We start from the raw sequence: 27,571 nt of genomic DNA on the forward strand, positions 1-27,571 counted from the left end.
GGCGGCGGCGGCGAAAGAGGGGGAGGAGGCGGGGCCTATATCTAGTCCCGCCCCTTTCCTTGGCCTCGCCATCGGCGGCGGTGGCGCCTGAGCTCCACTGTCGCTCTCCTCCCCACTCTCTTCCCGGCCAGGTCGCTCGCAGCACCTTCGGTTTCCTTCTGGCCTGACGAGGAATCCGCCGCAGCGAGAGGAGGAGGCGGCTCGGCCGGTGACGTCGCGGCTGGTGTTCGGTGCGGGCGGGCGCCCCCGGCTGTTTCCGGAGGAAGGAGAAGCGCAGGCAGCGAGTGAGCGAGAGGCTCCATCCCCCACCCGCAGGGAGGGAGTGCGGCAGCGGCGGCGGCGGCGCAGACAGGGCCCGGCGACGACGACGACGACGAGGCGGCGGCGGCGTAGGAGGAGGAGGAGCAGCTAGAGCAACCCCCGGCCGCGGCGGCCACCACCACCACCACCACAGCGACACTCGCCCCCACAGCGCAGGAGAAAGGATGGCGCTGAAACGCATCAACAAGGTGAGCGGGGGGCGCCCAGGCGGGGTCTGCCGCGGCCGGCCTCCAGAAAGCCCTCAGCGGCGGGGACGGGTGGGACAGGCTGCGGGTGGTGGGAAACGGGTCTCGCGTCCCCGCCGCTCCCCTTCCCCGCCGGGCTCTGGCTCTTCCCCGAGGCCTCCGGGGGTCCGCGAGGGGCTCGACCCCGCTCGCTCCGTGTCAGCTTCGGCCCCTCGCTGCCTGGAAGCTCCGGACCGGGGAGGCATTGTCATGACAAAGCCCAATTTGCCCATCCGGCTTCGGGCGGAGAAAAGAAAAGGGGGCAGAAACGATTCCCTTTCAGTACCACCACCACCGTGTGTGTGTATTTGTGTGTGTGTGTGTGTGTGTCTACATCTGTGTGAAATCCGCCTCCCCGTCAGCCAGCTCCTCTGTTCTGGCCGGGAACTTCTTTCCCGCATTGTAAGATGGCGGCGGCGGCGGGTTTGCCTAGTTCAGGCGCTTCCCTGGGATCTCTTTCTCTCTCTCTCGCCAGCTTTCGGCAATAACATGACTGACACACGCACATCCACATTCTCGGCCGCTGCAGCTGCCGACCGAGCGTGTCCTCTTCGGAGTCCCCGTCTGCCCGCCCCCTCCCATTTTTCTTCGAATTTTTCCCTTTCTCTCTTCTATGGGGGGTGTTAAATGCGGAATACACGGCTTTTGCCTGCGCTCTTGACAAGGGGCGGAAGTATGTGGCGGCGGCTGTGTGATGCATCGAGAATTTCGTTCTTGCACAATCTAGAAGGAGGGTGGAGTAACGAGCTAATTTGAAACGAGTGTCGCGGTGGAGGAAGTCAGCCCGTATTCCGAGGGGAAGAAGGTTCGCTGGTGGTGGCAGCAGCAGCAGAGGGTGCGGCTTAGGTAACGTCGTCACCCGCCTGGTTTCACTGATGACGTTTTTGGGTTTCTTTTCTCTCTCTTTGCAAACCGACGGGGGGTCCGCTGTGAAGGAAGTCCTACAAACTCCTTGGGTCTTGGGATCGCGTTGGGAGAGGTTTTCGATCCCCCCCCCCCGTTGGTTATGAATTAAGAAGCTGAGCCATTTATATTAACAGTGTGAGGCTCCTTTTTTGCCAGCAGTGTATTTGCTGACGTCGTCGCTGCTACACAAAAGCACAGCCCCACATCTTGCCCTCTGCGCTCACTGTGTTTGGACAGAATTAGTATTAAATAAAATCTTAATAACAGCTTCTGGTAAGCTTGCTCTCGAACTTGTTTCCCCTGCAGTAGAGAATAACAACTCTTAAGGGAGTCGCCCAGCTTTAATTAGTTTTGTCAACAACATATAGAGGCAAAACGTTTAGCAGCCCGACTCTCAAGTGCTTATTAGTAATGTGTGTGTAAATGCCTTAGAATCCAAAGAATTAGACAGGAAGTGGACTCGCTAGAAAGTCCATGGCAAAATGGATATTGAATTTATGGTATTCTCTTACCTGTTTTTCTGAAGGCATGTTAAAGTATCACATTGAGTGGCAGGTTAGCTTTTGAAATTCAGGTTCTCTGGATAAGAATGCTCTCAGGAGCCAAAGTCTATACTCTAGAGTTGGGACACTGAGCACTTCAATAGAAATAACACTGATAATTTAACCTTGCCCAATGTTGGCTGAAATCAATGCACATGTACTGTTCTAGAACTCCTTATGAATCACTCATGAAAATTGATGTCCCTTTTTCACCTAGTCCTCCTAGGGTGTGATTGAATAAATATGCATTTTGATTATTTGACATAACATCATGTTTATCATGTCATGTAACTACACAAAATTACCTAGACAAAACACATGCTCGAGATAAGTATTGTAGACCAAGCAAAAAATGTTAATGATCTTAAAGGAGACCTTAAATTAGACAGTGGCCACTGAATTTACAGGTCTGTTGTAGCTTCAAGTAGTAACTTTGCATAACATTTTCAATTTTAGTCTACCTAAAGGCCCCTTACGAGTCCTACAATTTGAAGTACACATTTTCTGCTGTTTTCCTTAACTGTTCTGGTGCAGCCATAATATGCAATGAAAGTATTGTAGGACAGCTTTCATATTTGCCTAAAGAGCCATGAATTCATGTAGACTTACATTTAATTGGCATATCTTCATCTTGAACTACAATATCTTTTGCCAAGATGCTTGTTTACTCATTGCTAGCTTTATATGTTTATTAAATGGATTCAATTCTAGAGGCAAGCTACACATTGGTAGGCTAAGGCTTTATAAAATTTACTAAATGTAAATCTACATCTTTAAGAGAATCCTTAAAATAACTCATTCTGTTTCAATTAATGCAACTATAAATATTGAAGCTTCAGTGTGGAAAGAGATTCGATTTTTTAAAAGCACTGTTCATGAAGTACATTTGGGAATTTGCTCATGTTCTTCTTAACCCAGTTTAAGGACTTGAGTTTGGCACGATTATGGGAGCTTTTTTATGCACTAGATTTCCCCCCCTCGTGTTGTTTGACCTCTCAAAAAGTTGTGTTGTGGAGGAAAATATTGTTTAAATAATCAGCCCTGTGGAATGAAAACCATTGAGGCCTTTTGTGTAATTTGAGTAAAACAGAACTAGCCAGTATCTTAAACCTAGTGGTGGTGGTGCACAGGATGCAGGGAGGATCCAGTGGCCTTCTAACATTTGATGGATTTCAACTTGCATAATCCCTCACCATTGGTGATACTGGTTGGGGTTGATGGTATTTGGATTCTAACATGGTGGGCCATAGCTTCCGCACATTCATGATAAATGTCTATCGTTAACTGGTTCTTAAATTACCAGCTGACTACCGTGCCTCCAATTCCCGCTTCCTTTAACATTGCTAAAAGTTCCTTGACAATTCCATTTTGTGTAACCCTCCTTCAGAGGAGCTCAAGGTAGTGTAGGTGGTTCTTTCTCTTCTGTTCCCCATCCTCCCAGCAGCCCCTTTTTTGTAGTTTAGGTTACCAAAATTAGTCAAGGAAATAAACACATATCTGACTTTTAGGAGACATCTGAAGGCAGCCCTGTACAGGTAGGTTTTTAATGTTTGAGGGGTTTTTTTGTCTTTTAATATTTTGTTGGAAGCCGCCCAGAGTGGCTGGGGCAATCCAGTCAGATGGGCGGCATATAAATAATAAAAATTAAATTATTATTATTGAGAGGGAGTGACTGCCCAAGGTCATTCAGTGAACTTTTATGTATGAGTGGAGATTTGTACCTCTATGGATGGAGCACAGTATACAAATTTAATTGATTAATAATAACCTGGTTTCCCCAGTTATACACCAGTGGTCTAGTGGCTACACCATGCAATGTTTAGCCAGTTCTGTCTGTTCTTGATAATTAAACATTTCTTACTATTTATTTTTCCCATTGCCACCTTTTATTTGCTTCCATTCTCTTGAATTTTAATTCTGTAATTTATCAGTTGCAGGACTTTTACATATGTAGATCATTCACATTTTCATTCCCTTAATGACTGATGCAGAAATGCTTTTTCGTGCTTTTGTAGTTGGAGACACTTAAAATATATATCCCAGTGAGATTTTTGTTTTTGTTCCTGTGGGATATCTGTTTTTAAAATATCCCAAGGTCTGGAACTTTAGTAGCCATGGATATTCAGCTTGGGTGAGCAAGATGGTATGGACTGACATTATTAATATTTTGTTCAGATAAATGTCGTTTCTGAATAGCATATGCAGGTTACGGGGGAGGGGGTTAGTCCACATTTAAGTGTGTGTTATAAGTGGTGGGATGAAGTCTAGATCTTGTTCTGACTATTCTTCCTGTAAATTGGTTAAATCATGGAGGGAGAAAGCAAAATTTGAAGCTTAATAGCATTCATATATTTATCATACTCATGGTTTTTTTTTTTTACAATGGATTTGAACAGCAAAAGGTGGCAATTATTTGGTAGAATGTTGTTTCGTTAAGGCCCCTATTAGTCATTTGAGACGATCTGAATTTTTACTCTCTAATAAATAAGTGTTAAGATCAGTGTGTGCTTAACTGGCAATTGTTACGCTGCATTCAGTTGCCTTCATTCTTTGTCTTACTTTACCATCTGCTTTTCTGTCAACATTGCATGATGCTAGGTTTACTTTTCCCCCCTTTGTCTTCAGGTACAGCCACCCAAAAATGTCACAAAAACATACTCGGCCATTTTGGCAATTGTTTAACTGCCTTATTTCTTCTATCTTGCATGATACTAATTTCCAGTGATGTTAAGACTTAGGGGTTGCCTACACAAATGGTACAAAATGCCTGGCAGTTGATCAAATTAGTCTTCAGTTGGTTATTGCATGTTTGAATGCATGCCTTACATCAAAGCACTCTGCTGATGGTATTGGGAAGAGTCTTTTAGCCTACATTTCTTGGAGTATTTTCTTGTTTGGTGACGCCCCTGTGAATACTGCCTAATCAGACATGCAGTCCTTCACCTGCAGTGTGAGATGGCACAAGTTAATTTGTATGCGTTTATACCTTTAACAAAAGGGACGCGGGTGGTGCTGTGGGTTAAACCACAGAGCCTAGGACTTGCCGATCAGAAGGTCGGTGGTTCGAACCCCCGCGACGGGGTGAGCTCCCATTGCTTGGTCCCTGCTCCTGCCAACCTAGCAGTTTGAAAGCACGTCAAAGTGCAAGTAGATCAATAGGTACCGCTGCAGCGGGAAGGTAAACGGCGTTTCTGTGTGCTGCTGTTGTTCGCCAGAAGCGGCTTAGTCATGCTGGCCACATGACCCGGAAGCTGTACGCCGGCTCCCTCAGCCAATAAAGCAAGATGAGCGCCGCAACCCCAGAGTCGGTCACGACTGGACCTAATGGTCAGGGGTACCTTTACCCTTTATACCTTTAACAGGTATCTCTTCTTAATTCTTAAATTTCATGTCTGCTTAGTTTTGCTTCGATGTCTGGATGCCCGCAAACCTTAGCAAGGTCTTACTGCAGCTTATTGCTGCCTTAGTCATATCCTGTGGCGGGGTGGGGGGATAACATGCCCTTGAGGTGGGAGCACATAAACATTGATAATAATTGCTGCCAATTTTTATGGAGCAATTGAGCTCCATAAATATGAGAAAAGCCCCAAACAAACTCTACTGTAGGGTTGTAATGACCTTTTGGCATGAGTTAACTAAATTAATCACTCATTAGAAACCCATTTAGTAGGAGACTCTGCAATTATTTATTGCTTTAGAAGTGGAATAGGTTATCTCACATATTTGGGTGAGTTTGCACAACACACTAAACCATAGTTAAAGATAAAGTATAATTTAATCTGAACACACAAAATTGTTGGTTTAATCCTGCTGCACCACTGGGAAACAAGCCATATTCTGTGCTTGTGGTTTGTTTCTCCAAATATACTATATACTGCTCATTATTTAGAGAGAAATTGTCATGAGCCTAGGTTCAGATGGCATTACAAGCTGCACTTTGGCTTATTTCCGGTTGTTGTTGGTGCAGCAGGAGGAATGAATTTAACTCTGGTTTAATGCAACATGTGAATGAGTCTACTATTGATGATGATAGCAGTTGTTCCCCTGTTCAGTTTTTTTTTGTCTTTGCTGAGAGAAGTCAAATGCTTAGGCCTGATTGGAGAAAGATTATTCCAAATCAACTCTGGCGTCAATTCCTTCTGACACTGATTCTGCTTGGGTTCTTCTTGGCCAGCAGCAGCTGCTTCTTCAGACCTGAATGTCTGAAGACAAACAACTGAGCTGCCCTACTTCTTTGTTGGCACCCAGATTAGGATATAGAAGAGTAATGGCAAAGGGAGTTTGATTATCTTCCTGAATAGGCCTTATAGTGCTTCAGTTATTTTTACATTGACCCTGCCTTGTTTTTTAGACATTACACTTTAGATACTATCATTGGCAGGTACCAAAGTGAGTCCACAGTGTATTTACAGCACTCTGAAAGTGTGGCTGCCAAAAGAAAGCCAAGACTTCAAGAAGAAGCAGTGAAGAAACATACACTATTTTTCGCTCAATAAGACGCACTTTTTCTTCCTAAAAAGTAAGGGGAAATGTCTGTGCGTCTAATGGAACAAATGTGTGGTCCCTGGAGCCAAATTGCCCAGGGGCAAAAAGCAGATTGTGCTCTTTTTTTCTTTTTTTTTGAAAGAGGGAAGTGGGTGTTGAAACAGCAGCTGATCAGCAAGTGATTGGGAACGAGATAAGGGACGCTAGCAATAAAGGAGGCTGCCTGGGAGGGGGGAGGTAAAGACAGCAAACTTGCAAGGAGAGGAGACAGGGAGACTAAAGCAATGAGGAGAGAAATTAGAAGAAAAGGAGGAGCAAAACACTGCTCCAGCTAAGGAAAAGACACTAAGGTAAACGAGGGAAGGTAGTGTTGAAAGGAAGCAGCTGATCGGGGAGGGAGATAATGGATGCTAGTGATAAAGGAGGCTGCCTGGGAGGGGGGAGGTAAAAGCCCATGGATCCTCTGGATTTTTGCATTGGGTCATCCCAAATTCACCATCAGATCACATAGCATGTCCATGGCTACAGCCTGCACCAAAGAAAACACATACCCACTGTTGCCTGGGGCCGCAATGGCGCAAAAACGTGGTTACAAAGCACAGATCCACATGGATTCTCAGGATTTTTGCATTGGGCTACCCCAAACTCACCGTCAAATCACATGTCTGTGGCCACAGCATGAACCACAAAAATCATACATCCAGTTTCGTTCAGAATATTTTTTTTTCTTGTTTTCCTCTAAAAACTAGGTGCATCATATAGAGCGAAAAATACGGTATTTACCAGTTCCTCTTGTCTCAAAAAGCACACTCATAGGCTTTGTATCTCCTCAGGTCATTCCATAGACTGAAGGAATGCCATGCATAGAAAGTGAATCACACACACACAGAGGGAGAGAGAATCTTAACATAATAATAATAATAATAATAATAATAATAATTAATAATAATAATATAATATAATTAATTTTATTTATATCCCACCCTCCCCAGCCATAACTGGGCTCAGGGAGGAGGCTAACATCAAAATATAAACACATTAATACATAAAATTCAACATTTGACTGAAATATAGTTTAAAATCGGATTAAAATCAAATAAGATCATGCACCTCTGGTATCATATATGGATGGTTTTGGAAAGGATTACATGTTTATTCAGTTCTTTCAGCAAGCATTCTTATGGAGGGGACCACACAAAAACTGTTCAGTCTCTGGGCCCCTCAAGAGTCTAAAAAAGGACCTGGTCTTGGCTGTGTGATACATTATAGTTTAAACCTGTGCACAATACTGATAGGTGTGCTTTATAGCCCTTTTAATTCTCTCAATATGCTTCATAGGTCCATAGTTTAGAACTAAGCGTTGCAAAATGTTCTCGGGGTGGCGCAGTGGGGATACGGACCACTATATGAACGTAGGAAAACTTCCTTGGGTTAAGTCAGACCATTGATCCATCTAGCTCGGTAAAGACTTGCAATTTGATGGTGGCTCTCTAGAGTAGCCCTTCCCAACAAAATGCCCTCTAGGTGAGATCCATCAGCTCTAGCCAGCATCACAAATGGTGAGGGCTGGTGGCAGTCACAGCCTGAAACTTGAGGAGGGCACTATATCAGGGAAGGCTGCTTTAGGATTTTGCTATCTGCTTGCCTACACTCGTTTCTAAAAGCTTCCCAAGGCTTCTGCTTCTTCCTCAGTACTGTTAAAAAAATAGGTTTGTATTTTTTTTCCCCACTGGAATTTAAACCTGATAAGGGGCTGATGAATTTAGTTTGACCTTGGGTGCCACAAATTTGAGTTACCTGCCAGGAATCTGTGCCTTTTATGAATGGTTTGGTCATGTTTAGCACTAGGGTTGCTCAGGGAGTGGGGCGGGGAGAGCTGAAGATCATCAGTGTCATGCTGTACCTCTGAGTACTTGCGCCCTAAAGTAGAGAATGACATAAATTAGCCCCCAGTTCCTCCCAGTTGGGAGGATGGCTGTGATAATCATAGTCCCTAAAGGAATTTTGAATATAGCACAGAAATGTGTGACTCTTGTCAGGAGATCATGGAACAGGTTTAGTGCTAATAGTTAAATTTTCCATTTGCTATGAAATGATACAGAACCTAAAATGTTGGTGTTAATCTACTATACCAGCTTCAAACTATAGCTAAACTCGTACAAGGTTAATTTTGCGCAGTGTTTGGGTTGGAGGGCCTTGTATGCATAAGTAACAAATCTGTAACATTGAGTAAAATCTCTTTACTCAAAGAGATCAGCATATGTAGAATAAAGTGTGTTCCTGATCTAGACTGCTGAACAAGGAAATGTGGTTGGAACACTTCAAGCTGCTTTTGACTGTGGGTTCTAATTTCAGATAATCATGTAGACATACATGCCTAAGCCTTAAATGCTTTGCTTTCTCAAGTAACTTTTGCAAGGCTTCAAAAGAACATTCAGTAGTATGACTTCAACACACTCCATTAAATCTTCTTTTATAAATGAGTGAATTTTTCTCCATTAACTGGCAAAACTTCCTACTTTACATTTGGTATTGTTTCCTATAAGTTCCTTTCAACTAAGCTGCCTAGAAGAAACTAATTCCTTATTTCCTTTAAGTGGGTAAAATCCTATTGTGAAAGTTCTCAGTTTGAGGCCAGAAACATTTCCAAAACGTTCAACTTGATATCGCCTCCTCTAGTCTGTAAGCGTGTAGAGATCCTTTTGTACAGATCACACACAGTACACCACCTGCTGCAAGGAAAGATGTTGGACCGGTGCCCCAACATACCCTTTACAAAAGAGGACAGAATCGCTCTGATCATATGCAGGAAACAAGCAGCGACTCTCCTCCACCAATACAGTGTGACTCCTCTACAGCAGGACATTCATGCAACCTAGGTCATAGCCAGCTTCAAGATTTTATACCTCCAGGTGTGGTGTGCCCCACCATGAAGACCTGTCCTACAATTTGAGAACCACAGAATTACGGGATGGAATAAACTAATGCAGAGTCATCTAAAGAGGCAACAATCCTAGTGGCTCTTAAGGATAATTGAATGAGTAAATCTTTTGAGAGAGCAGTCATGTGGCCTCCAGTGAAACTAGTAAATAGTAACTAATGGAGTTATTTATACTGTTGTCAGTATTCACCAGTTACCTAACCTAATAGTAAAAGTTCTAAAAACACACTAGTCTGGCTTGGAACAAAGCTGTAACGATAAAATAGATTTTGATGATCAGTAATACGTGACCAATACCTCCTAGTGTGTTTCCAAACAAGTCACCTGGAGTATCTAAAAGAGTACTTACAGTTGCTTGGATTGATGGCAGAATATACATAACTTCTAAACCAAATTTGTATTAACCAATATCCATAAAACCAAATTGAGAGCCAGCAGTCCTAAATAGTGCAACTTTCTTTCAACAAACAAAACCACCTTTTCTCTCCTCAGGCGCAATCTTACAAAGCAAATTTAGAAACTCTGGCCAGTGTATTATATAGCAGCTCAGTACCATGTCTTTGCAAGAAGTTCCATGTTTTTCACATTTTCTTAAAAACCTATGTATGTGCTTTGGAAGTGATCCTGGTATTTGGTATGTGTGGGTGAAATACAGTGCTCTAGTTTTGCTGTTCACTACTCAAAAAAACGCTGAGGCAGAGTGCACACAGGTACTAGGTTCAGTATTTCCATTAAAAGGATCACTGATAGCAGGACTATGAATTCCACTACCAGGCCTAGATGGCTGGATTTCATATAAGACAGTTTTATATATATTCTGGACTTCCCTGTTGCTAATTGCTACTTGGAGGTTTAGTTAATGCAGACTCATCCAAGTCTAGTTTTTCCTGCTCCTAAGTTGTTTTGTAATGCAAGCAGCAGTAGATTTAGTTACCACTTGTTTCTTTCAATCTAGGCATAGCAAGAGACCATTTCTCCTTTCTTCCTCTGTCACTTGAGCAAAATCATCATGGGAAATGAACTAAACATAAGCAATCGGAAGCTCAGTTCATGTGCAAGCCATGCACCAAAGTTGTGAGTTCACTTAGTGAAATAGTGTCATCTAGAGGTAATTACAGTTGATATTATCTTAGATTGTAATTATTCAAGGTAGGGAAAACTGCTGATCGCCAACGTTCTGCTATCATTATTGCTGTTGCAACTTCTGTAGCCTATGATCCAGTCTTTACAACTGTAAAGCGTAAGTACAAGGTGGTTGTACCATTTTTGTATTATAGAAAACAAGGTAGGAGGACTGAATTACCTGCAGCACTGGTTCTCAAACTGCGTGTGCCAGTCTCTTAAGCCAGGAATGCATCACATAGTTTCTGGAAGGAATAAGATATTTATGGAGGTGGTCAGTGTCTCCTGTACTGGCTAAGGTTTGGATGGATTTAAGGCCCCCTGGCAGAGGAACTTCACTGGACCCCATTGGATTCTGTGGAGTGACTGAACCCTCATTGCTCCACTCTTCAAAGGAAAGCCAATGAATTGTTCTGTTTTGCCTGCACATAGTTTCTAGAGCAGAGATGGTGGGCTGGGGTCAGTTGTTTTTTTCTAATGCTAGCGTTAGGCTTAGTATCTCAGTCCAAAGATCTTGCAGGTAGCAGTGGTTTATATGGACACAGGTTATTTGTCTATCTGCCCACCCGTGGAACAAACAATTTGGGTCTGGAGGAGTGGGTCAGAAGATGGAGTAAGTATAGAAGGAGACCTCAAATTTTGAGAAACAGCGTCTGCAGGGTTTCAGAATGGCAAATCCTAAGTGAAGGGTTTTTTTTCATTGATGGGAGGGAGGATCTTTCGGAAGCGATCGTACTGCTGACAGACGCATTCAAAATGTGTCTTGGAAAGCATCTTCTAGCCCAGGGGTCAGCAAACCTTTTTAGCAGGGGGCCGGTCCATTGTCCCTCAGACCTTGTGGGGGGCTGGACTATATATATATATATTAAAAATGAACAAATTTCTATGCCCCACAAATAACTCAGACATACAAGCACACATTCTACTCTGATCCCCGGACCGTCCACGGGCCGGATTTAGAAGGCGATTGGGCCTTAGTTTGCCTACCCGTATTCTAGCCCTCCATAATGCAAGCACATGCTTTCTGGCATGATATTTTCATAAGGGAACGTGATTCACAGAGGCTTGAATAGGATTTAATGGAAGGAGCATGTTGACATACATAGTTCAAATGTCTTTGCCAGGGCTGACATTCTGGTTCGAAACATTATTAGAAATCTCAGTACTATGATGCTAGTGGTGTTCTCATGGAGGAGCCTGTGTCTAGGGCAGAAGTTGTAGCAGTAGGACACCTGCCTTACGTTCTCCATGTTACTGAAGGCAGAATTGACTCAGTTGTTCACAAGCAAGACTGGAAGCAGGGGTTCTTAACTCCTGCCAATCAAAGTAGTGTGTTTCTTTTTCTACGGACAGTTTTTGGTGTTAACCACTGCTACTGCCTAATAGCAAAGTGAGCCTCTTCAAAATGCCAAACAGTGATGTGAAATAGTAAAGCTAGGAATGGGGGGGGGGCATCTTAAAAAGCCATGCTATTAATGCAGCACAGTAATTGCTAATAACAGGTCGCTTATTCTCTAATTTGCTTGCCTACAGCACTTCATCGCCACCTGGTTGCTTTTTTAGCTCCTGTGTACATGTGCCCTTGGAAGTGGGTGCTTATCTAGGGGTGGAACATGGGGTTTAAGGCTGTGCCATGGAGGATATACACACATGTGTCTTTACTTGAATGTATTGCTGTTACACGTTAGGCAAGTGCTAAATTAAAGGCTGGTTTTTGTTATCAACATTGTGTTCCCTTTATGCTTTGAATTTTCACTTAATGGGGTATTTGTCATTAAATGATTTGTTGTTGGGGCATCCAGAAATGGGTTAACTCAGCCTTTTTCAACCTGTGAGTCCCCAGATGTTGTTGAACTACAACTCCCATTACCCCTAGCTAGCAAGACCAGAGCTCAGGGATGATGGGAGTTGTAGTCCAACAACATTGGGGACCCACAGGGTTAACTAGTCTAGATTAGGAGCATGTTTCTTTCCTGGTTAGATTAGCTTTCCTCAACTCTGTCAACAAGTACATTGGTAATAATATAAAGCGATAATAGAGCTTTCTTCAGAGCATATTTTGGTGCAGAATTCAGTAGCCAGATTGCTCACTGGAGCAAGACAGTTTGAGCATTATTCACTGATCCTTGCCCTACTGCACTGGCTACAGATTAGTTTCCAAGCCCACTTCAAAGTGCTGGCTTTGACCTATAAACCCATAAACGGCACAGGACCTCAATACCTCAAGGACTGCCTCTATATGAACCTATCTGGACCCTGCGATCATCAAATGAGGCCTTTCTTTTGTGTGCCTCCCCCCAAAAGGTCAGGAGGGTGCCAACACAAGAATGGGCCATTTCTGCAGTGGCTACCTGTTTGTGGAATGCTCTCCCCAGGGAGGTTTGGCTGCTGCATTCATTATACTGTGCATCTTTATGCACCATTAACATCATATACACTTTTAAATGGGGGGAGGGGGTTATTTGTTTGGGTTTTTTTTGTTTCTTCCTGTTTTTCTAATGTATATTGTGTTTTTATCTTATGTTGTGAACCGCCCTGAGATCTACAGTTGAAGGGTGGTATAGAAATATTATTATTAATAATTATTGAGACATTATGCCAATTGGGATTTTCCTCTGGTGTATGAAACCAGTGGACATTAAAGTAGTGCAAACCATTTTGACTTTCATTGGTAAAGAGTTCTGGAGAGTAAGATTGGTAGAACTAGTTTTAAAGGATATGTATCAGTCTATGGACTGGGCAGATGTTATAAGTTTTTCCTGCGTAAAACAAACTGTCCAGTAAATGGCAATCTGCAGGAAACCAATACCATGACTCAGATCCAATTTTGTGTGCCTTTCGGTGCTTCTTCTGTCCTTTAAAATTGGAAAAACTGCTTGCCTAAGAACTGCAAAGGCAGTTTGATATGTGAAGGCATGTCGCTCAACGTCATAAGAGTGTTTTGCTTGCTCTTGGGTTGGGTTGTACTGGTTTTTTTTGTAAGCTGCATTATATACGTATCAGGTGAGTGTAAATCTCATCTACGATTGGGAAATTGTTTCTCTCGGAAACTTTACAAAAGTTGTATTTCATCAGATGCATGTGATTAGCATATTGCAAATATCCTTTTCTTGAGCAAGGTCCTCAAGCTGGCGGTGACTCTTCTGAATGAGAATGATCTTTCCCTTTCAGTCTGGTTCTGACACACTTAGTTGCCCTGATGGATAACTGTGTTGGGATAATGAGAGTTGGAGTGAAACCCTGATAATTTTCCTGAACTGCATGTTGGCCTCTGATGCCATCGCCATCAGCCTTTCCAAAACAATACCTGTTACCTGGCTTCAGAGACGGCATGTTGTTGTAGTTCCTCTCCTAATTGCATGGCTAATTCCTGAAGGGTGTAATTTAATTCCTGAAGGTGTACTTTGATGTGAGGTGGTGGAAGTATTGAATCCACTGTCTGGTGATGGATGAGGGTCATCCACCCAGAGCTCAATCCTAACAAGTTGGTGGTGCTGTTGATAGGTGGCTTTTCTGCCTAGGCACAAACAACTTGGACACAGTTGCATTTTCTCCGAAGGACCAAATTTACAATTCAGGGGTGTTAACTATTCCAGCTTTGTCACTGGGGGATTGCCTCTGTGGTTTGTGGCACCTATCTTCATTGTGGGCTGGTGCACCAGCTAAATCCTGGACAGATTTGGCCTTTCCTTGGTAATTCATGCTCTGACAGCCTATTGCTTTGCACTATACATGAGATTTCTTTTGAAATCTGGAGATTTCAGTTGGCTCACAGTGTAGCTGCTTGACGTCTAACTAGGTCTTATCCTAGGGAGCATGCCATGTGCAACCCAAAATAGCTATGTTGGCTTGTAACCCATTTACAGTCTCAATTCAAAGTGCTGTTGCCTACCTTTTTGAAAAGCAGTTTATGGCCTGGAGTTTGGGTACTTAGAATCATAGAATCTTTGAGTTGGAAGGGAACCAAGGGTCATCTAGTCCAACCCCCTTCAATACAGGAATCTCAGGTAAAGCATCCAGACATAGTCTCAATGAGGTTTATGAACGTGACTAACTTAGGTCTATCTTTGCTTGCTCCCAAATGTAACTGGATGTGAATTGAGTTCTGTGACATAAGGTCCTTGTGAAGTGAGGCAGGTGGTGACTGGGGTGAGGGCCTTTTGGTTGTGGGTGTCCCCTTTGAAGCTATTCTTTCCAGAGAGGCTTGCCTAGTGATCACTCTGTCATTTTGTTAACAGGCAGAAAATGTAATTTTTAAAAAGGTGCCTCTGTTTTATTACAAGCAGCCCCAAGGGCATTGCTGAAGGGCACAATTAAGCATCCTGGTTTCCTGTATGTATGTATGTATGTATGTATGTATTTGCTTGCACACTAGGTCATGGGTTGGCTTAGCATGGCATGCAGATGGGAGCCAATATGTAAGCGAAAGACAGCTCCACACAATGGATATTCCCTATCCCTATATCCTCCCATCCCAAAACAAGCTCTCCAGAAGGTTGGCAGAGAACTAATGAACATGTTGTGCCCTGTTGTGTAGACCTGCGATAGGAGAGGGAAGTTGTGCAAAATGGGCAGAACAAATCAACTTTTATTTGAGAGCACTATTTGGGAGCATAGGGGACTGTAGGGAGGAGTAGGTGAAGGGATAGGTTGGTTGCATGAACTGCCTTCTGCTTGTGCAGTGTTGGAGATGACTCATAAAGGTGTAGGTAGGTTAATTTGTAACACATCCCTCAAAGTGTGCTAGTTCTTACTTTATTTCATGCACTTTTAATATACCTCTTGACTGTAAGAAAAAATGCACCCTCAAAGCGGTCTGGGGAAAAAAGAATAAAATGGGAAAAACAGCTATTTAAAGCATTCAAACAATAATAAAAAACAGTGGTAAGGTAAAAGCCAATTAAAACACATGTAAACATTCTACATCTCTGGGTAGGCTTGTCTAAACATGTTTTTAGCAGGTGCCAAAAAGACTACTGTGAAGGCTCTTGACTGATGTCATTAGGCAGGGAGTTCCACTTCTGCCACACTAAAAGATTGATTTCTCACAAATGTGGAATGAGTATTACGTGGCAACGATAACTTTACCAGTTCTACAGATCGAAGCTGTTAAGTGAGCACAAATGAGGTAAGGTGATCTTGCAGAAAAACTGGTCCCAAGGTGTTAAGGCCTTTATATAATAATGTCACACCATGAACTTGGCCTGGTAGCAGATCTGCAACCAGTGCATGTCTCTGGCAGCGTCTAACTCCTGTCAGCAGTTGTGCTGCAGCATTATGCACTAATTGCAGCTTCTGGATCAAGTGCAAGGGAAGCGCCACATAGAGTGCATTGTGATAATCCAGTCTTGAAGAAACCAATGCATGAACTACTGTGGCCAGGCTTTCCCAGTCCAGGAATGGCCATAGTTGTCATAGTAGTTTCAATGGCTGGAAGTGCCTTCAGTTACAAAGCTGGATCCAGAAGCAGCCCCAGATTGGGAACCTGCATATTCAAGTGGACTTAATTGCAATCTGCAACAAAGATACAGTAGTACCTTGGTTTACAACCATAATCCGTTCCAGAGGTCCATTTGTAAACCAAAACAGGTTGCAATCCAAGGCGTGCTTTCGCCAATGGGGCCTCAAAAAAAAATAATTTTTTTTTTGTCCGTGATAAAAAAAAAAGGTTGCAAACCCAGGACACACACTTCCGGGTTTGACGTGTTTGTAATCCAAAACATATGCAAACCAAGGTACCACTGCAGTGTGTTGTGAAGTCGTTATCTGTGGTCAGACTTTAATTCTGCTGTATGCCGTTTCTTTGAGTGGTTATGCTATGTTTCCTTCTGAGAAGGAAGCTAAATTATATTGCATGTCATGGGATGCTTCTGCACAGTAAATGCTTGCTTTACTCTGAAAACGTACAAACCTCTGAAAATGTAGCAAAATGGAGAATATTAAGGCAGTGACTTATTTCCTTCATTTCAAATACAGTTGTACCTCGGGTTAAGTACTTAATTCGTTCCGGAGGTCCGTTCTTAACCTGAAACTGTTTTTAACCTGAAGCACCACTTTAGCTAATGGGGCCTCCCGCTGCCGCCGTGCCACCGGAGCACAATTTCTGTTCTCATCCTGACGCAAAGTTCTTAACCCGGGGTACTATTTCTGGGTTAGTGGAGTCTGTAACCTGAAGCGTATGTAACTTGAGGTACCACTGTAGAGGTTGAAGTGCCCGTGTATGATAGAAGTTGATTGTGTGTTTCTACAACAAAGTGTTAGTGACTTGCTCCATTAATATAACATATTACTTTCTGTGGCAACAATTATAGTGCACAAATACAGTGAACACTCAAGGATTGTAGGTATATACATAAAAATGAATGTAAATACTTGAAAGTGCCATGCTAACTTTTGCTAGTGTGTGTTGGAAAAACTTAAGCTAGGAGAGCCAGTGTGGTGTAGTGGTTAAGAGCAGTAGTCTTGTAATCTGGGGAACCGGATTCATGTCTCCGCTCCTCCACATGCAGCTGCTGGGTGACCTTGGGCTAGTCACACTTCTTTGAAGTCTCTCAGCCTCACTCACTTCACAGAGTGTTTGTTGTGGGGGAGGAAGGGAAAGGAGATTGTTAGCCGCTTTGAGACTCTTTAGGATAGTGATAAAGTGGGATATCAAATCCAAACTCCTCTTCTTCTTCTTCCTCCTCCTCCTCCTCCTTCTAAGCTAGGAGTAACTTCTGAAAGTTCATGTTGCAGTTAGTGAACCACGCTGTATTCTTGAAGTACAGTCATGAACTAAGATTGCTTAAAAGGCTTCCAAATAAAGGCTCAACTCCTTCTGAAGTTTAGTATAGATTGGATGAATACATGGGTAAAAGGGAAACTTGGCTAGGTGTCAGGAGGTTGTAACAACATCGCTAAAAATCTTGACTTTGTTCATCACATTCTTAACTGATGAAGGTTGGTAGCAATGCCTACCTGCAGCGTATTAATACTACCTTTGCTTTACACTGTGTATGTATCGAGTGCAGCTACATGTCAAGGGATGCTTCCGCATCCCATTCTTTATGGCTTGCTTGCATGAAAGTACACTAACAAGCTATTCTTAGTAAGGAATGAGCTTTTTTGTCTTGCTTCCCTTGACTCATGAGTACCAAACAAGTTAGCTGTAAATGTTCACAACCTCTGAACCCTGCCTCCATTAATTCTTTAAGAGAACATGGTACCTGTTTTGTGTCACTCTGTAACAGTAATTTGGTATGGAATTAAATTTGAAATGGACAGAATATAAGATCCTCTTTCTGTTACCTTTCGGGAGGGGCAGAAATGACCTCTATATAGGATGTTCTCTAAAGGTAATATTTCTTTTTATAGGAACTTAGTGACTTGGCTCGTGACCCACCAGCTCAGTGTTCTGCAGGCCCTGTTGGAGATGACAGTAAGTAACTGACAAACTAAGTTTAAACCTAATAAACCAATGTGACTTGCTCTATGTCTGTCTAGATGCTCTTATCCCTAAAGAAATACTGAATTTTTCTTTTTCCCCTCCTTCTTCTTAGTGTTTCATTGGCAAGCCACAATTATGGGCCCTGTAAGTATTTCAACTTTCTGAACGATGATTTAAAATAGAAATGTTTGAAACTCTAAGGCCACTCTCATATCTGTTTTGAAGGTGTATTAGTAGGGAGGTTATAGTACATTTTATTGGACCAACTAATTTTTCTCGGTACAGATATTTTTCTGCTTCTCTTGGGAGGCTAAGGAGGCTACCAGTATTTGTCCTGAAAGTAGAGAATCTTTGTAGACCTCTTCCTCAAATTGCACACAATAGAGATTTGTTTTATTAAAATATTTCTATACTACTGCTACCAGATCAGTCTTTGAGTAGTTTACACTGTATCTTCAACCTTTTCAGACCCAGAGCCCATTTCTAATATAAACATGCATTTGTTTTCTTAAACTGTTACTTGCGTGGTGTCAGTGCATCTGTTCCAACCCACCTCAGATCAGTTAAAGACCAGTGCTTTATACAACTCAAAATACCAATAACAATATTTTAACGTCAAAACTGCATAGTAAGCAAGCAGATAAAACAGGACTGTCAGCAAGATTTAAATTGCCTAAACGTAAAGTTTAAGAATCAAAAAAGGTTTCATTTAGTGACTGAAAGGAGTGTTGTAATGCAAAAGACTGTTTCTCTAGTTACTTGTCAATAGACATGGAAGAATCTTCATGGGGATTTCCATATCTTATCTTTTTATAAGACTGTATTGCCATATGCAGTGCTTGGTTAAACTGAGCTCTGGTAGAAATCTGGTAAGCATCTTGTTGCAGATGGTTTTGCTTATAGTTAAGCTAATATTTAATCTTTGAGCACAGCTTAATGGTACTGTGCTTTGCTATTCTGAACTCTCTATGGGTCCTGCTAAAAATTATAACTCTGCTCTGAATTTCCTTCTGACAGAATGACAGTCCATATCAAGGTGGTGTTTTCTTCCTGACAATTCACTTTCCTACAGACTACCCTTTCAAACCACCCAAGGTAAGCATAAATTTGGAAGAGTCTTTTGCTTCTAAAATATTGAACCTCTCTGGGCTTGTGAATTATATGCCACTGTGTAAGAAACAAGTATTTTTGTGGCTATATTTGCTTACAGTGCTTGTGTGATCTCTAATAGAAAAGCCTTGGCAGCTAGTTTTCCATTAAATAACTGGTTTGCATGCTAATCTTGCTCAGGTTTGGATTGAATTGCAGCTAATAGATGAATTGTGTTCAAAAGATTCCATAAATCATATAATTTCTGATTTAGTTCTAAAACTGTCTTTCATGCTTTTTTCTGGGGGGATGCAGGGGTACGCATACCCCTAAACATTTTGTGAATCTAAGTTTGACCTCATTGAGGGGGCAGTATTTCAATATGAGTAGGAAAGTGAGAGTACCCCTAAACATTTTTTAAAGAAAAAAAGCACCGGATATATGTATGAATCTAAGTTGGATTCAAGTGATTATATGAAGTGTTTTGTTCAGAAATTATTGAAAGTGCCTTCAGTCTAGTTCCATAATGTTGACTGGTGATAATTTTAGTAAAACCAAATCATGAACCATACAACTAAATTTGTCTCCAAGGTAATTCAATTCTTTGTTCAGAACAGCAGTTCCATGTGTTGCACAGCAGACGTCTTACTAATGTTTCTGTAATTCTCTTGAATCTGTCAAGTACAGTATTACTGTTACCCCCAGACAGTGCTAGGCAATGATGTGAGTGGGATACTGCTGGCAAAAAAAGCTTGTCCTGTGAGTTTATGGAGAAAATTTATATAATTAACAAGAGTGCCCTGGCTTTCTGGGTGACCTGGAGCATATTTGGGGAGTGTGCAGAGGGCTGAGGTGGGGAGGAGTGGAAGGTGAAGTTCCATTATACAAGCAGAAACTCATTTTACTTTGCTTTAATTCACAAAAAATGCTCCAGATTAAAAATTGGGAACTGTCCTAATCTTTTTATCATAGTGGGCATACATTCACCGTATTTCCTAAGAAGTTGGCAAGATAAAATATGGAAGTAGCTGACTAGAATACTTTAGATGTGAATATATAAAATGGCATTTATTTCACTAATATCTTGCTGTAAATGTGCCCCCTCACATGCATAAACTCTGAATATTTACAATAATGCACACATAAACACCACATAATTTGAACTTTGGTGTTTTTAGGTCAAGTACCACAGGTCACATCACATTTAGTGCTTATGTAGGTTTTAAAAAAATATTGATTGATCTTGTATAAATAAGTGAAAACAGTAAAATACTTGAGTGGGGAAAGAGTACCTAACATGTGAGCAATTCCCTCAATGGCATGTTTAAATAAATAGTGTGTACTCTAAATATTCTGACAACCAGCACCTTTAACCAGAACAAAAGGACATGTGTGCTAACTGCAAATTGATATACATTTCTTCTAGGTTGCATTTACAACAAGAATTTATCATCCAAATATTAACAGTAATGGCAGCATTTGTCTCGACATTCTAAGGTCACAGTGGTCTCCTGCTTTAACTATTTCTAAAGGTAAGGGAAGTATTTCACAAAAATGTTGTCATTGGGTTAATGAAGCAGCTTGTATTTTTTTACTCCCATTGTGGGAAAGAGGCATATCTGAATGTATGGCTTCTACCTCTCTCAGTGTATCTTTGATTGATATTTGAGTGCTATTTTGACTTCATTGTTCTGACCATGACTATTAAAATTTGCAGTATATGTAAAACTTAGGTGCTATTTAAAATACTGATTTAGAACTGGCAAGAGAAAAAATCTAGCCTAAATAATATGCCAACTTTGTAGCATATTAAAATGTAAGATTTTGATGTAGTGATACTGGAGTTGAAGGACACTTTCATGTATTTACAGTCAAAATATTCAGGCACTTACCATCACATAGGTGATTGTTTTCTTCTTTGATATGTCTCCTTGTACTGATAAGCGAGACTTCCTAGAAAGTCATCAGAGTGATTTGGTTATAGGAGCACTTCTGTAGAGAATTGTGATTTTGGCTAAGGAGCAGTAAGCATTACACCTGAACTTGGATTAATACATGCCATATCTATGTGTTTATACAGTGTTGTCCATAGGCAGAAAGGAATGTAGACAATATGGCTCAAGCTATTAAAATCTAGGATGAAGTTTGTGTTCTGCAATTTGCAGCATTCATGTGTATAAAGCTTTTAAAAGAGCATTCAGTTGTCATTGCAACCAGGGGTGCCAGCAGGATTTTATTGGGCCCTCCGCCCCACTTGTAAAGGAGGGCACAAATTTGCTTAAGTTTTGCAGATGCTTAGTGCCACATGGCAATTTGTATTGCCTCTTTGGGGTGAGATGGAGGGCTTAAATTCCCAAATGAACCTCCATTTTCTGTATCTAGAGAAAAATTGAGTGAACCACACTGGGGAAGACTCCGCCAAAAGGTTTTAAAATGTCTGGAGAAGGGACTTCGTGGGTCATTTTAAAACAATGTTAGGTTATTCTTGAGCATGTACAATCATGGGTCTGGCTTGACACTTTGACTGTAAAACACTGAAAGGGGTTATCCGAATTTTATCTTTGAGATTGCTTCGCATGTTACCTGAATGTTTTGTTTAACATTCATTCTACATGGGATGAAGATTTCTAAGGAAAGAAAAGAAAACTGGGTCTAGGCCTTGTACAGTAGTACCCCATCTCAGCATCCCTGATTGTAATGAATGTGGTCACACCCTTTAGGCAACCTTTTTAATAAAGTATATGAGTCTGATCATACATGCAAATTGCAGTGGGAGATAATTAGCTTGTCTTTCAATGAAGTATTTCATAGTCCTTTTTGGATTTTCACCATAAATGCTACTCTTTTGTTGCAGTACTGTTATCCATTTGTTCACTGCTATGTGACCCAAATCCAGATGATCCCCTAGTGCCAGAGATTGCACGTATCTATAAAACAGACAGAGACAAGTAAGTATAGCTCCCTTGGAAAGATTGCCTTAGTGAAGAGATGTGGCTAGAAAATTATTGAGTTTCTTTTGCTCTTTTCAAATTGGAGACTGACTTGGGTTAAAATGCTCCGGTTTTTTTAAAATACAGAAGGCTCCAGGACAGTGCTAAAACTGAAGTTAGACTCTAATCCTGGCCAAAATACTTATTTCTGTTGTTTGATTGTTATGGAACAGTTTAAAAACAGCACACAAGGTTTTGAGTTTGAGGGAGGGCGGAGGGAGTGCAAACTTATCTGATACTTCCATGGCTCTTAACTATTGCCTTCTGTTCTGGATTTAATTGTGGTTGCATCAAATTCCCCATTAGTTCTAGAACTGCTTCCAGGTAGACTTAAAGGATCTATTCGCTCATCTTTCTTACTAAATATACTTATCCAATTAGGTACAATAGGTTAGCAAGAGAGTGGACAGAGAAATACGCTATGCTGTAGGGTAAGACTATCTGCACTTCATGGTGCGTTAATGATGTTGGGACTTCAGCACTTGAGTGCAGCATGCTTAAGGCACTGGATTTAACTAACAAATAAAAGATTGTACCAGTTACTGAAATACAAAGCTTAACAGCTCGATCGGTATTCAGTGTGAGAGACCTATTTCTGCATGGCTAAACAAGTAGAGCCAAACATAAAAGGTGGTTTTCTAGTTGTTTTTCTTGGTTCTGCAACTGCTGCTTTATCTGGTAGGTATTTTTGGCACTACTTCAAAGAAGATGGTTTGGTCATCTAATATAAACTGTTAAGTAAGTGAAATTCAGAGCTCATGAAGTAGAAAAAGTTACTAGGCATGTATAAGTAGGCACTAACATAATAACTGAGCATGTAAACATAGAACTGGTTCAATCACAGTAGAGCTCCTGCACAGTTCTCTCAACATCCCTGCTTTTTGAGAGGGAGGCTGGCTAAAGGACTTCATGACTTGATTGTGCTGTTTGTCAGAGTTTGGAATTTTGCATTACTTGTCATAACACAACCGAACGTCCACCTGTACTTGCACATTAAAGATGTGATTTTCTAACATGCAGTAATATGTTTTACACATGAGATTAAAAAAAAATGGCATGTGTGCTTTGCCCAGTGTCTCTTACAAATTTAGGTTAGTGATCAAGAACAACACCAAAAGTAGTACTGCGTCTTGATGGAGATATTTTAAGGCAGTCTGTCTGGCGTTAATGCTAGTTTTACTTCTTGTTTTTGTTATTTGGAGTGGTTTGTTTGGGACAGTTAAGGAAAATGGAAGCATAGGTAGGGATTTTGTATGTTTAGAATTCTAATTTCTCCTATTTTCATTTCTGGATAAAGTTGGTTGCTTTGTTTAGAGATAAAAGATCAAGAATTTCTACACAAGTTAAACTAGGCGGAGCTGCTGTGTTGTATCAGTAATGTCAAGTAGTTTCTTCATATTAAGTTAGCAACTACTTCGCTATATTTTGAGTCTTCTGCCTGTTGGATCGAAAGCTTGACTTTATAGGTTTCATAGGACAACATAGTTGTTGGGTTTTTGTTTTTTTGAGAAAAGTAGTATAAATTATCATGTTCCTGGGAAGCTGAAGGAGACGTTAATGTGTGGAATATTTTATTGCTGATTGTAGTTTGGCTGATTTTGCTTAACATGTTTTCCTCTTACAGGTACAACAGAATATCTCGGGAATGGACTCAGAAGTATGCCATGTGATGCTACCTTAAATCAGAATAACCTGCATTATAGCTGGAATAAACTTTAAATTACTGTTCCTTTTTGATTTTCTTATCCGGCTGCTCCCCTATCAGACCTCATCTTTTTTTTTTTTATTTACCTCTATCCATTCATGCACATGCTCATCTGAGAAGACTTTAGCTCTTCCAGCTTTGGACAATAACTGCTTTTTAGAATCTGTAAAGTAGTTATACAAGAACAATTGCCCAAGATTCAGAATTCTTTAAATGGAGCATGTGTGTTGTGGCCAATGTCTTCACTCTAACTTGGTTATGAGATTGAAATCATTCCTCACTGCTCTAACAGTTCTACTGAAGATATCGCCCAAAGGGAGGGAGATGGATGTTCAGTTTGCTCACATCACAGGAAATAACATTGCTGTAGCATCATCCATCTTGTTTTAAATCCTTCCAGTGTTAGAGACTGAGGTTTCATGACATACTTGTGCTCATAACTGGTATGGCTGGAGAATTGGTACAGAACCTGTAGCATCAGCAGAACAGAACACGTGATGTATCTTATGCATGTCAATAAAGGAATGACCAGTTCTTGTTCTACAGAGAATGGAAATTGGAAGTCCAACATCTCTTGTATTCCAAAATAGGGTCTCAGAACATTTTTGTAACTCTCATTTAAATTTTGTTAGGATGCTTGGAGCTATTAGTTAATCTATCTTCCACAACAGTTTAATATAGCACTGAATAAATGATGCAAGTTGTCAATGGATGAATGATCAACTAATAGCTCTCCTAGTAATTGATTTTATTTTCTTCAATAAAGTTACATAAACCAATGAGTTAGCTGCCTGGATTAATCAATATGGGAAACAAAAATCTTTTGTAAAAGCAAAGGTGGTTTTTGTATATACTTTTTGGGATTTGCCTCATTGTTTGACATCAAATAATGATGTGAAGTTAGAGTGAACCTTTTTGCCATGTTCAGTTATAATACTTGGTCTGTTTTCAGGTTGACACATTGATCAGCCCTGGAGTAAGCAGAACTAATAAGCTAATCTAGTAGTGTAGACTTTAGTGTGCTACACAAGGTACTGGGAGCCAAGAGTTCAAATATGGACTTGGGGCCCAGCTGATAATATGTACTGGTGTATCAGAGACACGTCCAGATGCACCCTGCTTGTTGACTGAGAAGCATTTCTTCACCGTGTACACTTGACAGCTGAAAGATCTTTATGTGGGAGTAATGAGGCAAAAATTGCAAAATAAAGTACTGTTTTGATGTGGGAATTGTCATGAGGTTGTGTTGAAGTGACTTTTCTATGTGGGATGTTTGCTATCTATCAAAGGACTACCATGCTGCCACATAACATTAATGAACATTTTTGTTGCAGTGGTCACTTTTCATTTCTGGTGGCTAAAATGAGTGAATAAAGTCATTGCTACTGGGTTTTTTGTTTTGTTTTGAGAAGCACTGTCTTGTGCCACTCATTCTTGATCTTGTTGGTAATAAGGTTTCTTTCCCCCTTTCTCTTCCTACACTCATGATTTTGTCTCCATCCCTGTCTATAGCTCAGCATTTTCTAGCCTTGTATGATCAGTTTGTGCTTCTGTGACTTCTAGATCCACTTCTGGCACTGCTTATAGTTCTGTGCATCCTAATTCCTTGTCTCCACATAACAGTGGAAACATAGATGTAAAATAAATGTTAAACTAACTTTTATAAAAGTGGAATATGTAGTTTGGCCACTGTTTGTTTCAACTTTTAAACATGATGAAAACCTACACATTCGGTTGCATATTCAAGACAAGCTCTTCATTGCTGTGCCTTCAAGCAGCTTCCATTGCTAGTAATAAAAGTCACCTTGGAGGGCAAATGAGTGTTCACTTGCCAGTCAGGACTAGGTACTTGGAGGACGCTTCTCTGATAATTTTACATTAAACAGTTTCTGTAACCCAGACTGCTAGCCAAAATACTTTTTTTTAAAAAACAGAATGATCCGGCTAAAGCTAAACATACAGTTTCCCTGGTATCCACTAAGAAGTTTTTGGTTAATTCTATTGATATAAACAGGAGTTATGAAGAGGTGCATAAATGTAGTTGGATTGTGCATGGGCGCATTGTGCGCGACTGAGGTTCTAAACACATCTGGAGGTGAAGTCCATAGCAAGTAGCTTTCATATGAAATTTAGGTTTGAGGTGTAAAGTTGAGAGGACACCATGTTCTGGATTATATAGTTGTGTATAAAGCTATGTGTGACTAACTTCTTATTCAATACACATTTTCCATGGCTATTTTTTTACTGCTATTAAAATTCTGCATTGCTAATATACAAGAGACTGGTTTCTAAACTGTACTTGAAATTTGTATAATTGTACAATCTGCATAAATCTGAGGCAAAGTTAGTCATGTAGCCAAATGTCATCGCTTGGTGGTGTCCATTTCTAGTCTAGATTTCTTACTATATAGTTTGTTACGGAGTTCTAGTTTTTCTTCCATGGTGGTAGGTTGTGGTATTTACTGCTTCATTGAGCAGGCAAAATTCAAACTTGTATCTTGAACGTAGCTAAATTAGGGAACTTTACAGAAACCTGTTTGCATAATTGAGTGTTCTTAGAATTGAGGAACTTGGGAGAACTATAGTCATACAGCGCCCATCACCTGAGGGATAGCTCATTTGGTAGAGCATGATACTCTTACATCTCAGGGTCATGGGGTTTGAGCCCCATGTTGAGTGAAAGATTCCTGCGTTGTAGAGAGTAAATTATCCTTGTGATCCCTTCCAACTCTACAACTCTGATTCTATGAATTCATATTGTTCAGAAATTCCTACCTAGAGCCTTTTAAATTCTATTTCTTTGCCTTTTGCTGCTCCAAAAGCTTGAAATGTGCGTTAATTGAAGCTGAGAGCTTTTCTTATGATACAGGCAGTGTGTATATGCACGTGCACACACAGTTCACATAGCAAAGCAGTGCATTTTAATGTCTATTTCGAAAGTGTGGTTTTCCCTTTTGAAGCTTGTGGTATGCACACGTTGGCGAGGATAAGAATAGAAAGATGGGACCAAGTTGAGCACGGGTGTTTTTCTCCACAATATCACTGAGCTAACTAAGCTAAGAAATGTCTACAATATGCAGACTTGAATTTACTGATGAACATTAGGTGTTTCCTGACTGTTTCAGCTTCATATGATCATATTGCACTTACTGGTTCAACTTTCAAGTAGTTGACTGCACTCCTGCCACTCTGTTGTTGGCACCCATCTGTCTCAAGAGACAATGGAGTGCACCTCTGGGGATGAAGTCTACCTGTGTAGTGAACTCTGGGCAGTGTATATGTCTCAGCTGCCCAAAGACAGGACCCCCTTTTATCCTTGTAGATGTGGTCCAAAGGAAATCGGAGCAATACGTTCAGCACCAGCTTGGCTGCAGGAGTTGCCAGAAGGAGGCGTACAAGACGCCGTCCAACCGCCTTAGGGACTCAACTCCCAGATTTGTATAGAGTTTACTCCTTAGCCTTTTCGTCTCCTAAAGATGCCCTGAAGTCTTTCACGAATGAATATAGCTGCAAGGCATTGGAGGTTTAGGATCAGAGTTTTCCTTCCCAAGTTGACGAGCCCCATCTGCTCCACGTTTCCTTCCACAGCAAGGGCAGAAGCCGCCCTCTTAACCATTGGACCCCCTATTGGTCTTATCCGCTGATCGCCAGACCCTGTCTTCACATGTAGGGGACGTTTCTAACTCACCGAGGGTTTGAGACCCAATGGGGTGGGGTAGTACCTATGGTCAGAGGCACATTGTGCTCCTTATGGGGTAGTTTGTCCACCTTTGGTCCGCACCCTGGACTCAGCTCTCACCTGTGGCTTCTACAAGCTGTC

At 41.2% G+C, this 27,571-nt stretch overlaps 1 protein-coding gene across 3 annotated transcripts; it reads left to right on the forward strand.

Moving 5' to 3' along the window:
* Positions 1-79: 79 nt before the first annotated feature.
* On the forward strand, positions 80-24,987 carry UBE2D3 (ubiquitin conjugating enzyme E2 D3). 3 transcript variants are annotated; one of them, XM_081020434.1, is made up of 8 exons: positions 80-509; positions 17,895-17,958; positions 18,080-18,111; positions 18,985-19,062; positions 20,483-20,588; positions 21,911-22,004; positions 22,428-22,499; positions 23,671-24,987. In XM_081020434.1, exons 1-7 carry the CDS (start codon positions 486-488, stop codon positions 22,474-22,476), a joined length of 447 nt encoding a protein of 148 aa, XP_080876560.1. In that variant the 5' UTR covers positions 80-485; the 3' UTR covers positions 22,477-22,499; positions 23,671-24,987. The 3 variants fall into 3 exon arrangements, with proteins under 3 accessions (XP_080876560.1, XP_080876559.1, XP_080876561.1); XM_081020433.1 differs by having other exon boundaries at positions 83-509; positions 22,428-22,477; XM_081020435.1 differs by lacking the exon at positions 22,428-22,499 and having other exon boundaries at positions 93-509.
* The last annotated feature ends 2,584 nt before the right edge of the window (positions 24,988-27,571 follow it).

This window comes from Podarcis pityusensis, assembly GCF_964106645.2.
Source record: "Podarcis pityusensis genome assembly, chromosome: 9".
Taxonomy (NCBI): Eukaryota; Metazoa; Chordata; class Lepidosauria; order Squamata; family Lacertidae; genus Podarcis; species Podarcis pityusensis.